Source organism: Monopterus albus, unplaced genomic scaffold, assembly GCF_001952655.1.
Source record: "Monopterus albus unplaced genomic scaffold, M_albus_1.0 scaffold229.1, whole genome shotgun sequence".
Lineage (NCBI taxonomy): Eukaryota > Metazoa > Chordata > Actinopteri > Synbranchiformes > Synbranchidae > Monopterus > Monopterus albus.
This window is the reverse complement of record NW_018128109.1, coordinates 990,929-1,003,927: the sequence shown is the minus strand read 5'-3', so window position 1 is coordinate 1,003,927 and position 12,999 is coordinate 990,929. Positions and strand designations below refer to the sequence as shown.

At 41.0% G+C, this 12,999-nt stretch overlaps 2 protein-coding genes across 2 annotated transcripts in view; one reads left to right on the top strand and one right to left on the bottom strand.

Annotated features, from left to right (window-relative positions):
- Window positions 1–4,012, top strand: part of nox4 (NADPH oxidase 4) — a 25,508-nt gene extending 21,496 nt beyond the window's left edge. Inside the window, exons 13-18 of the mRNA XM_020619946.1 lie at window positions 1–69; window positions 555–674; window positions 782–890; window positions 1,384–1,452; window positions 2,386–2,486; window positions 2,593–4,012. The exon at window positions 1–69 is cut by the window's left edge and continues 5 nt beyond it. Coding sequence (XP_020475602.1) covers window positions 1–69; window positions 555–674; window positions 782–890; window positions 1,384–1,452; window positions 2,386–2,486; window positions 2,593–2,713 — 589 coding nt within the window. The 3' untranslated portion in view covers window positions 2,714–4,012. The remainder of the gene's footprint in view (window positions 70–554; window positions 675–781; window positions 891–1,383; window positions 1,453–2,385; window positions 2,487–2,592) is intronic.
- A 163-nt stretch (window positions 4,013–4,175) lies between these two features.
- On the bottom strand, window positions 4,176–8,078 carry tyr (tyrosinase). Its single transcript, XM_020619975.1, has 5 exons — window positions 7,251–8,078; window positions 6,383–6,599; window positions 5,987–6,134; window positions 5,658–5,839; window positions 4,176–5,574 (listed from the first exon to the last, which is right to left on the bottom strand). Exons 1-5 carry the CDS (start codon window positions 8,076–8,078, stop codon window positions 5,327–5,329), a joined length of 1,623 nt encoding a protein of 540 aa, XP_020475631.1. The 3' UTR covers window positions 4,176–5,326.
- Window positions 8,079–12,999: the final 4,921 nt, after the last annotated feature.

The following is a 12,999-nucleotide window of genomic DNA, read 5'->3' as shown; positions in this document are numbered from 1 at the left end:
GCTGTTACTTCCCCAGCCAAGGGGAGACTTGGAGATCCTTCCCATGGTGCAGCAGAGGAGATACCCCAAGTACGTTCCTTTGTGTGTGCACATGTGTGAGTGATTGTCTGAATGACGTGGCTGGCATGGTTTTTTTATGAAGGCTCAGAATCACAGAGGGGTCTGGGTTTTGGCCTGCTGGCCTCCGACCTCTGTGTTTGAAAGAGAGAGATCGACAAAGATGGAGAGAGGGAGATGAAGGGCCAGAATGAACGGGTTTGTTTTGTGGCAGTAATCCAGAGCTAAACAAAACCTCAAAACCTCCCTCTCTCTAAAGCAGACTGAGGTGTTCAACTGTGCCCACTTATACATGAGGAGGGTTAGGGTTAGTCCAAAAACAGTGCCTATAAACAGATATGACGGTTGTGTGTGTGAACCAATTCTGACTGTGCAATTTCAAATGCAGGATGTTCATCTGCTTATGTATTTGAGTCTGATGGGAAATTTTAAATACGCATGTATATATCTGTCCAGGTTCTTGGCTAATTGGTTTGTGTTTATGATATATTATTCAGGCTTTACGTGGATGGCCCATTTGGAAGTCCATCAGAGGAAGTGTTTAACTATGATGTCAGTCTTTGTGTTGCGGGTGGAATAGGAGTCACTCCGTTTGCCTGCGTGCTGCATGCTCTGCTGTAAGTTATGAAACATTGTCATACACGGATAACGAATACTTGGAGCAAGTATTTAATGCTTACTCCTTTTTTTGTCTCTCTCCTTTTCTCCCTGCTATGTTGCCTAGTGATGGTTGGACAGGTTTCAGGTTGCAGAGGTTGTATTTTATTTGGGTCTGCAGGGAGCTCCAGTCCTTTTACTGGTTTGCTGAGCTGCTGTGTGCACTTCATCATAAGGTCAGGACATGCTACATGCTATTAGCATGTTGTATTTTTTCATTGCTTGTCAGCAGTGGGTCAGAAGATTCACTTTCTGAAAGAACTTAAACAGTTAATGGTGCAGAGAAAGATCAGAGATTAAAAGCGTAAAAGGCAGCAGATGAGCAGGGCAGTCGTTACTGTGGCACCTGTGCTTTTTGTCTCATTACAGTAAAACAAAGTTTGTGTAGAAAATCAAATAAAACACTAGCCCATGGTAGCGGGCTCTGCTTAAGTCAAACTCAGTGTTTTTAAAATAATATAAACATTTTTGAGTAACTCAGAAACAGTGTCAAGAAAATTATTTTGTCAGTGTCAGGTTTGTTGTATCAACACCATCTTTACCTCTCATTTCAAAGACACAAAGGGAATAAATGTTTCATTTTATCCTTGATGTCTGTTTGCTAAGTTAAACACAGCATGTCTCAGCACCACTAACACTGATATTTTCATGCTTGTGTCTGTCATTTAGCTTTGGCAGGAAAACAGGCCAGACTACTTTAATCTGAAACTGTACGTCAGTCAGACAGACAACCTGCAGGTAGGTGCTTTTAAAACCTAAGCCACTAGAGGGCAGTATATGGCAAAGAGTGAAGCTACAGCACACTAAGGTTTAAAGTCTACCTCTGAGTTCACTGACTGTTGGTGAGCTTTCTGAAGAGCATAAGCTTTCACAGAACCTTTTCTTTCTACTGTCTCTGTCTTTCTTTGCTTAAAAGCACAACAATTATTCAAGACAGATCAAGAATGAACATTTAGTTAATGTTGATAGAAATGCATGGTTATTTCAGTTTCTGTAAGAAAAGTAAACAAGACTTCAGAGAGAGGCAAAAGAAAACATATAATAATAACATTACTGATTATATTATGTGGTTGGGCACAGTTTTGATCATACTGTGAATAACTGCTAATATTCCAAAGGCAGTCACACCCTCTGCCCCTCCCTGCTCGCTCCACTATAGCACAGCACAAACTGAACCAGCATGGCAAAAAGTTTGTGCTGCCTTGTTACTGTTTCTATAAAAGCTCTTGTTTACATTGTGGATGGATAATGCAATATAAGATGATAGGAAATGATACTGGACCCTGGGTTTCTTTGTGATATATTACTATGCAGGAGCTTAGGTAAGTTGTTTTGTCTGATGGCTCTTAATACTAAACAGAACATTTTTGATCAGGAAAAAGCTCATTTTTAAACAACTATAAATTTCAGTATCATTATTGTTCCTTAGCCTCAACTTGTCAGTGACTTTGCTGTCAAGGCAGCTTTTTTTTTTAAACCTGTCACTGTCAAAAGTGCTTTTTTGATAAAGATTTGATGTCATCAATCTGTCACTGCCAAGGTCGGATGTCTCTGGTAAAGGAGACATGAGCTGTATCTTGTACACTGACTGTGCAGTTTCAAAGCCTGCTTACCTTTACAATTCTTTTTAATAAAACTCAGGATTTTTGTCTTACCTACCTTCTACTTCAGATCATGTCTGAGGAGAAGTACCGCCTTCTCACCTCGAGACTGCTGGTTGGTCGGCCCAGGTTGAAATTGCTTTTTGATGAAATTGGGAAGACAAATAAACAGTGAGTGGACCTGGAATGTCTGGGGAGTATTAACTCAGTGTTATTAAAGCTATAAATTTAGGTTAACACGCCATGATACAACTGTCTCCCTCATCTGTGGTTTCAGTAAACGAGTTGGGGTTTTCTGCTGTGGACCAAAAAGCCTCTCCAGGACTCTCCACAGACTGTGTAACTCTGCCCAATCCTTTGGAACAACCTTTGAATTCAACAAGGAGTCATTTGGCTGATCAGACACTTCAAGGTCAACCTCAGCAGCTTTGGGATGGATGGATTTTTACATGTTTTGGTGCAAATGTTCTTTATTTGAAGTAAACTTCTCAGTGTCTTTGGCCAGTCTTGGTTGCTTGAAACTTTGTTTGCTAAGCAGACTTTCAAATGTCATTTGACATCCAACTGACCAACAGAACCTCTTGTCTAATCACCCTCTGTGAAAAACTAAAGAGACCAGCTCAGTGCATGGATTCTTCTTTAACAGTTGTGTTTTTTCTTAAGTTGCTACCAGATGTCATCTTTTCCCTTCTGAATAGTAACTTTCTCATATTGATATTTAATGTGAGGAAACAATCTGACATAACCTGCGGTTCCATAACTGCAAAAACAAGATATTGGCATTACACAGGAAGGAAATGAGCTTTCAGTGGATCAGACACAGGGGCCAGACACACACATTTAAGAAAATATTGGACTCTAATAAACATGAAGTTGGAACCACAGAGGGAACTCAAATATGGTACAGGTAAGTGCCTGGTGTAGGAATAGTGCTGACCTCCACTTGACACCACCCAACAACCTCTCTCAGCCAAAGGTTTTAGGAATATGTTTTGCTCAACTAACTCTTTTTGTCCATATCCAAAACACAGGGCATTCAGCACTGTGTGCCTTGTTATCTTGATTAAAACTAGTTCAGATTTAGACAGTAGTACAGAGCCACTGATCATAAAGAATGTGATAATAGGAATCATCTCATGGGAAGAATGCACCATCTGGCTGATTGGAACAGAAACGAGCTTGAAAAGGGCGGCGGGACTTTAGGGCTTTACAGATGGGTCTATACATATCTACAAGGCCTGGCTTTCCCCCCATATTTTAAGACCAGCGATTCTGTACTACTGACTACATTTGAACTAATAATCATCAGTATCTGAGGTGATTTGCTTTTAACAGAGGAACCGCAACAGACATATAACTGACACTTGACACAGGCTTTGTTTTCATCTTATTGAACATTGTCAGTTCAGTGTATGTGCAGCAATATCTGTGTTTACACAAAAAACCCCTACACTATACCACTATGGTTGTTATTTCATTGTATTTATATTTAATTTTATGTCATGTGAGGACTTCTGCAGGGCTCTGGCAGTTTAAGTTTGACACTACATGTTAGTAGTTACATTTTAGTCAGTGATTAGTTAAAAAAGAAATGCCCACACTGGAACAGCAGGTTTCTACTGAGAACCAACATCTTAATGTTTATGATTTTGTGACTGAAACTACCATATGACCTTATATAGTATTTATCTACCACTTATTTAGCATCAGAAATATAAATATATTCAAATGTTAAATTGTATGTATATTTTCAGGATTATCCTCTTTTTAGAAAGCAAAAAATCTTAAAAGGTTTTTTATTTATTATTATTTGATTACATTCATGGATTAAGAAAATAATGGTATTATTTCCTTCTAGGATTATTTATGTTATGACCCATATTTAACTGTCACACATGTATTTTTTAGAAACATGTCTTATTTTGACAGACGTTGACTGTTTACTTTAGCTAGACATGCAGCAGTACTGCACTCTCCTAACTAAATCATCACTACATCTATGAGGCTAAATGAAAGACAACAGTTGGTTGTTATTCACACTAGCAATAAAACATGCATCTGATGTTTGACAACCATAAACACCGAAGTCAACACTCGTGCAGAAAAATCGCAGAGAAAATCAGGGTCAAGTCTCATTTTAATACAGCATGTATAAAGTCATGAATGATCTCTGTTCTCGTGGTACCACCTACATTTCTTTGCAGGCATTATGTCGTGCTATTGTCCTTTAGCACCACTGCTAACACACAAGAGACTGTTGCAGGTTTAGTTAATGTTTTCTTGTCTGTAAATCAGAGCAGAGGTTTGTGCTCAAAGACAAATTGTTTAAAAAGATGCTCAAATCAAAGCAGTTTGGTCCTTAGTTCCTCTAGTAATTCTGAAATAATGCATTTTCTTAAGGTTGAGCCTGAGATAATTAGGGAGCAAGTTTTATGATATGTGTTTGTACAGTATGAAGCAAATAGTGTGATTTTGACTTTAACTTCAGCAGTCACTGCAGTTTCTTAAAAGGATCTAAAATACTCTTTCCTCCTAAAATATCTTTGAGTTGTTGTCAGAGGGATTATTTGGAATTCTTTCAGTATATATCCTGTGACAGAATCACCCTGAAATAAATGACCCTATCAGTGTAATAGTAAGTTACCAAGGAAACTGTTTTTTACTGATTCGCTTGCTGTCATTTGTCATTGTCCGCTGAGTAGCTTGCAGTAGTACACAGTAAATGTACTCCAAGGATTTGACCTGACACAAATTACAGTTCAAGTACCCACAAGAGATTAGTCTGCGTGGTGTATAACATTTCCATTCGAACACTGATGTACCGTGTTGTCTTAAATAGTGCGAACCCTTAAATCTGCCCCTGCCTTCTGTCACTACCCAGATACTGTGGACATGAGTGGAGATTTGTGTTGCCTAAAAACTTTAAAGAGTCAAAAAACCTTTAAAATGAAAATGACTTAGATAATCAAAAATTTTGTTTACTGTTTCAGCTTCATAAAACTCTGTGTGTGTTACAGAGGAGTTTGATATGAGGCTGAACCTTCCTCCGAGCTGCTCTGTAGTAGGGGCTGTCTCTCTTCGTAGTTTAGCGCCCTCTTCCTCCTCTGACTGCGCTTCCACTTCCGTCTGGCAACAACAAGCAATGCAGCAATGACTGCAGTGATCAGAGCCCCGAGGATCCCAGCAGCTAGGAGCCACTGCCAGATCTGCTGGGCCTGCTGGAGGTAGGGTGTCAGGAACTCCTGGACAAACCTCTGACCTGGGGTGGTAATGCACAGAGTCTGACATGAAGTTAAAGTTGTTGAAACATTCATTTACTGAATGTGTTCATTCTGTACTGACCAGGGTCCAACAGGTAGGCGTACTCATATCCTAGAGCCTTGTTGGACAGGAAGTAGTCTCCGTTTCTATAGAGAGGCAGGAAGGGCACCATGTAGTAACCGTCATTGTGGCCAATGGGAGCATTGGCACGTGGGTAGCTGGTCCGTGCAGGCCGGTGGGTTCTGAGCCAGCGCTCAAATATGCTGGAAAAGGAAGGAACAGAGAGACAAAGGGGAGTGAAGATGGCTGCAAAAAGAAATACCTGACCAGACGAATAGGTGGCCCTCAGCATTTTGTAACAATGTGTCCTCTGTTCCTGTGTGTGACTGGCTTACAGGCTTGTGTCATACCTGTCAATGAAAGCATGGTGCAGCAGGAAAATAGGGTCATTGGCTGAACCCTGCACTGAGGACATGGAGCCATTCATGAAGACATGCAAGGAGTTGTGCATGGTGCTCTGTCCTGACACTGCCATACCTGTGACTGGACTGGCAAATCCTGCAGGAGGGAGGGAGGTTACAAATGGGTATGTGAAGAAAAGTAAAAATAACATTCAGAGTCACTCAAGTACAGAAAAAGGGATGGGAAGCTAATATGTAACTGTATTTTTACCCTTGTGTGAATTGAAATGGGCTCAAACTCATTTAGGAGATTAGACAGATATATTTATTCTAAGATTATGTGAAAGTATAGTAACATCTGTGTGTGTGTGTGTGTGTGCGTGTGTGTGTGACTACCATTCCCACCTTCTAGAACATTTCTAAAACTCATGTTTGCCGACCGGTCCATAGGCCCTGTCTCGTACTCAGGGAGACCCACAGTGAACTCCACATCAGCTGCTGTGGGGATTCGGGGTACCCGGTTCTGATCATGGTTTCCCGGGTTACGCAACAGCGGACCCTCCCCTGTAGCGTTACACAGTGCCTCTCGGCTGTTGTACTCCTCTGGCTGGGTGCAGATCACCTACACACACCCATCAGTATGAGTTGGATGAAATGGCCCTCATACAGGAATATTTACTTCTATTATCTAGAACTGAGGTATTGAAATAAACAAAATGGACTGAACATAAAATGGCAATAGACAGCAACACTGTAATAAACATTATATCCTGCTGTACTGCAAAAAATACCCCAAGCAAAATGATATTTGTTCTTTACACATTTTTGGGATGTGTAAATGTTAGTGAAGACATGATAGAATGAGCTTATCTTAAACGCAGCAGGAGAAAGTGACTGCTGGTTGAAGGAGAAGACACAAATTGCTACAAGAATAACTCAGAAGTATTCAGGACTAAAGTTGGGATATATTGTCTGGGATGTGAAGCCTCGTTCATTCTGATCTTTCTTTTTGGTTGGATTACCTGAGGAAGAATTCTTTAAAAAAATTGTTTTTCCAACTAAATCGATAATTTCCTTGAATGAATAGGATAAACCGGCTTTTAGACAACAGCCCTGCAGCATCAAGTGCAAACAATAAAGGCTTTGTTTTGGGTGTAAAGGAATTTTCAGTCTCTTAATAGTGGATAAGAAAGATTTGCTCATACATCTTCACATAATTATGTATGTTTTCACTCAAAGACAGAGTCAGAGAAGGGTGATCATTGTTTCTTACCTTCCATGAAGAGAAGACAGAAGAAGGGCTGATGAGGTTGGGATTCAGAGGGCTGCGTCCACCCATCAGAGCATCAGTGCACACCTCACAGGACTGGGCATCCCTCCAGTCCCAGTATGGGATAGTGAAGTTAAGATCTCCCGTCAGCTTCCTTATCTCGTTCTCCCAGTACAGCAAGAAGACTCTGTGCCAGGGCAGAAATGCTGCAGATTCATGGGCAAAGTCAATGTCCCTCCACACATTTCCTGGTCCTCCCAAGAAGGTGTCCCGGGACACATAGTAGTGCATCCAGACAAACAGGTCATAGGTGCTGATGTCAGAGAACATGGGATTCTCACCGTTTTCGCCCATCTCTGCTCTTGTTGCTGTGGCGATAACGTAGTCACGGCTGATGGTGTTTTTAGCCAGGTTTAGATAAGAGATGAACTTCTGTTGCTCAGCAGTTGACAGGGTCAGGATGTTCCTGCGCACTGATTCCCTGTACTCAGCACAGTTTGGACCCCAGTAACCAAACCTGCATTCTCCACAGTTAAAACCTCCGTAGTTTCCAGCGCAACGGCACGTCCGGTTAAAGAAAACTAAAGGCCAGCGCTCCCTGTCATCAATCCCACTGTGTGGGTACTGGAGACCATGGGGCTCATCTGAGACCAACACCTCAGTGCAGAAACCACGGCCTGACAGGGCACCACAGGCTGAGCCGTCTCCATCCCACACTGGGCAGCACTCTTTAGTCTGTAGTCCCTCTGAGTTGGCACATGGACGAGGGAATTGACTTAAACAAGTCTCAAAGAACTGCAGCAGAACTACAGACACACACAGGCTCCTCATGGTAAAAAAGTCAGAGCGCCTCCAGTCCTAACTGCAGTGGAAATACAAAACAGAACCTGATGCCCTCACAGATTGTGCAGCTGACACAGTTAGAACCAACAAGAGCAGCATAGAGGAGGACATTCACTGCTGAATAGTTGCTTCTAGTTAGTAGGCTGCAGGCAGAGAAATACAGGATCAGGCATTCAACCAAATTTGATCTGAAGATGGCTTTTAATGAAAAAGTATTTATCCACAAGCAAGCATTTGTTAGATTATTTTTGAAGGAAAAAAAATCAGTTTGCAGGTTTTTGAATTTGCTCCCCTACTACACTACACTACCATCTAACCCTGCTTGCACCCTCTCTCACTCTCTCACTCTCTCTCTCTCCCTTATGCCCAGCCAAGTCTCCTGTTCTCACCCAACTCAGTGAGCTGTTCTAGGGGCTTTCCTCTTACAAAATGTGTGATCTCATGCACTAAGTAAGACACACATACACACACCCCATCACATGCTCAGGATAATATTCTTGATTGGTGTTTCATTTTTTCCTGAGACCAGCTGATCTCTGCTCCACTATACCTCAGGCAGAAATGTGTGTTGGTATGTGTGTCTGTGTGTGTGCACCACTCCTTCCCCTTAGTGAAGGCTGTTCAGGAATTAATGCAAGTACAGTACATGAATCACACTGTGGTCTTGCGCCACTGTAACCTAAATGTCTACAGGTTTTCAGTGCAGCTGAACTTGGTTTGTTTCTCCACCGGGTGAAGGAGTGTTTTTTAAGTGGGTCTAGTCTATTTGGCCTTGCCAGTACTTTGCAGGAAGGGCGAGGAATTCTGTCGAATTGTGGTGCCATCAGTGGTCCTTTTCATCTGATGATCAAACAGTGGTACAGTAGATGAAAGTGTATTAGAATCTACAGTGAGTGCATTATGCAAGTCGGCTTGTTAATGGGTTTTACTGGGGTACAACAGAAAACGGAAATATTAGTCTGGACTATATGTCAGACAAATTACTGTCTGTCTTGATATGTTAGAATAGTAGTGCTGTTTTGTGTGTGCACAAATATTACCAAGGCATGGCTGTGGAGGAAAAGGGTGTGAACGCTGTCCCCAGTAAAGAATGTGTGGCCTATTTTAAAATGCAACTTGCATCAACGAAGACCCAGGAATGTTGTGCACCTTAAGTCCTGTGTGCAGGAAGAATGGGACAAAATGACACCTGACACATTTAATCACTTGGTGTCCTCAGTCCCTAAATGTCTTTTAAGTGAAAAGGAATGGCAACATCACACCGTGGTAAACACTTTACTGTTCTGACTTTTTTTTTGGAATAATGTGCTGCTTTAATGTTTTCAATGTAATACAGATGATTTACACATAATTTTTTTTTCAGTTAGAATTTTGATTTTAGAGAATACAGTACAGCAAAGCATTTGTTATGTAGTAACTGAAGTGGAAATCGAGTATAAGTAGTTTAAATTTGTAACTGCTGCCTAAAAAGGCTACAGACGTTTAAGCTGCTTGAATATCAAGTGGAAATCATGGTTATGTTATTCTGTGTAAACCATAATATGTATCAAATCATGATGATTTGCTAAAATGAAATGTAACACAAAAGTTGCAACCAGCATTGAGAAACATTTCACTGTGATTCCTAAAATCACATGTTATAATATGCCTTTGACTTGTCCTCATCTGCAGCCTGCCACATGGTAGCTACAGCATGATGGTCACCTTCTACAATGCAAAAATGTACTGTAGGCTAGGAAATGTTGAAACTGTGAGAAAGCAGGATGGGGAGGGAGTGTGAGAGGGATGCTTTGCCATATGTTTAGCTTCTTCTGGCTCTGTAGACTACAGTACAGTGCTGCTCCAGGCTTAGAGCAGAAAGTCATCTGCGCTCAAGCCGGGATCACAAGCCGGTCACACGCTACAGCAGCCAGGCACGGGGTGCAGCTTATCCTGCCGCAGGAACGCAGTGGAGCGCACAGGAATGACCATCACAGGATACACTTGTCTGCAGGGCTCTTCTGAGAGAAACGGACAGACTGTGTGTGAGAGGGAGTTTTTCCTTTGAGCTTACTAAGAATTTCACCTTCTGGAAAGCTCCCAACTTATAGCACTTCACCAGAGTGAACTTCTCAACAGCCACATGATATACAGATGTCCGAGTGATACCGACCCAGCACCTGATTGAGACTTTTTCATGACATCTCTTCTGCTTTTTTCCCCAACCAGACACAAGAGGGCAGCAGGACCCGTCTATTGCATGAAACACCACAGGGTCAAATGCATAGTTATTTGTTGGCTGTAATGAGAGGAGGACGAATAGTGGCGATCTGCTGGGTGGAGGTGTTTCTGTTTGACCTTTTTTCAATTCAGAGAGCTTATTCATAGTAAACCCCACCTGCTTCCCTGCACAGATCTTCCTGATTTCTATTACTGACAACAGATATACTGTGTCACTGTGTGGCCCAAGGAGATAATTAGTCTCTGGGATAGCTGAAAAAAAATGTAGAAAAAAATCAACTGGACTTGGTTTTAGGTAGAAGACATTTCACCTTTCATCCAAGAGGCTTCATCAGTTCTGTCCGACTGGCGTTGAGCAGGAGATGTTTATCCCCTAATTCACACCAGGACAATAGGTGTCAGTCCACATGTGAAGGTTCCAAGACAGGTAACGACACTCACCGATACCGGGCTATAACGACTCAGTCATTAGTGGACATTGCTGGCCGTCGAAGGACTGAAACACCACCCAGGGGGATAAATACCTCCTGCTCGCCATGCTATATTACCTAGTGAACCCACATCTGCTCCAGTGGGCTTCTCTTGAGGGAGATTTATGTGATTTTTTTCTGACAATAATTCATAATTAGGTAGAAATCCACCAATGAGGTAGGACATTTTCAGCTGCATTTTCATTTATGTAAACATTTGTGCATTGTTTAGTCACATAATGTTGATATGGATGGAGAGAGCTGCCTTTTGTGTCAAAATGTCACATGACAACTGTTGTTTCTATGTTGCTTACAGGCATTTGTTCAATCGACTGGGGAAGATTTTCAAAACATGATATGCTTAATGATATCAAGACATTAGACCATGGGTTTTCAACCAGTGGTCTTTGGTCCATTGCTGGTCCATGAAGACATCACAAGTCACCGACCATGTATTCAGTAATGTAGTTTCAGTACAGGAATCTTTTTTATTTCTTTTTAAAACCCATTTCTGTGTATTACTCATCGTGAAATATCAAATCCATGAAAACAAACATCAAATTTAGAAAAGCCCTGGTGACTTGCAGGATTAAAATAGTGCCCACCTGGTCCATCCACCCCACAGCAGTGGTCCGTAGGTTACTTCCTAGTCAGAATGGTGATCCCTGGGTCACAGTTAGTTGAAAACCCCTGGTTTAGGCTGATTAGGAACAGAAAACCAGAGGCTGAATGTTCATCACATATCATGAGCTTGTTTAGGTCACTTCAAACGAATATGTGACATTAAAACCCAGTGTTCACTTGGTCAGTGAAGCAGGGATCACATTGCCTGAGAGTGACTGTTTCATAACCATTGTCCTTGTTTCTCTGTTGTCATTATGCAGCTGTAATTATTTTTTCCTCATTATTTGTGCTACTTAGCGTGGGAATATCACAAACAAGTGACAACCCTGTAAGTCAGCTACAATATGCATCTATGGCATCCAGGGGTTTCCACTGTTATTTTGAAATGCCATTAAATAATTGATTTGCCAACTGTGACACTAACTCTGATGTGCGTGTGATTTGTGGGGGAGCATGGTAAAAACTGATTTTTACCCTATAGATGTTTATATGTATGTGATTCACTTGTACAGAATTACACACAAACACACACACAGTGCAGGAGGTTTTATAAGATGTTCTCTGCACTGTAGTCTGCACACTGCTTAACAATATCAGCGTCAGATTATGCTCATACAGTCAGAAGTGGAAAATAACTTGAGGTATCTGTACTTTACGCAAGTGTTTTCATTTTCTGCTACTTCATATTTTGATTTCATTACATTTTAGAGGCAAAAATTGCACTTTTTACTCTGCTACATTTATTGCATAACTTTAGTTACTAGTTACTTTTCAAAATCAAATTAACTACACAAAATACAGTATAACCATAAGAGTTTACTGATCCCTAGTGGGTAATTCACAAGCTAGCCAACAGCAATTCAAATTCTAAATACATAAGCTCCACCTATTTTACCAGCTGCAACATTAAAGTGACAAAAACAATAATCCATCAATAATTTTAATCCAGTATTATGCTATGCATCAGTGTGCCATTCTGCATAATGAATACCTTTATTTTTTGTACTTTTACTTAAGCAGCAGAGTACTTTTACATTGTGGTATTGCTACTTTTACTTAAGTCAACGATTTCGGTACTTGTTCCACCACTGCATACACTCTGCCAACAAAATGGTATCATACTGTACGTTTCAAACTAGTTCTCTGCTGTTACAGTATGTATCGTATTTGTGTTCATGTGGTCATCAGGTAGCCTAATGGTCAGTACATGGCATCATCTGGATCAATGAAAGAGTCACAGCAACATCAGAGTGCATGAAGAAGGAGAGTGATAACATCTCCATAAACTCTATAAGGACTGTTTTTTTTACAGTAATAGCGCATCATGGGGATGTTGAATATTTCCAAGCATTAGGACCAGTGCCATAAAGTTACATTGTCTTGGCTGCTGTCTTCTAAAGTAAGAAGCTGAAATCAATAGCAGTGATTATACTTGTGACATTATAAGTTAGCAACGTGTCAAAACACATTTTACAACCTTTTGACTGTTTCACCTTTAAATACTGGGTCACTTTAATAATTAGGTATGTAGATAACTAGCTAAATTAGCTGAGCTTTCTACAACAACCAAACACAGGATTAGTTTGCAATGCTGT

Bases quoted from the DNA above. Each gene is read 5' to 3' on its own strand.
- tyr (XM_020619975.1), bottom strand. From the start codon at position 8,078: ATGAGGAGCCTGTGTGTGTCTGTAGTTCTGCTGCAGTTCTTTGAGACT. The intron at 5,840-5,986 runs GTATGACACAAG...TTCCTTTTCCAG, and splicing joins CACCATGCTTTCATTGACAG to CATATTTGAGCGCTGGCTCA. The intron at 5,575-5,657 runs GTCAGTACAGAA...TTACCACCCCAG, and splicing joins CGCCTACCTGTTGGACCCTG to GTCAGAGGTTTGTCCAGGAG.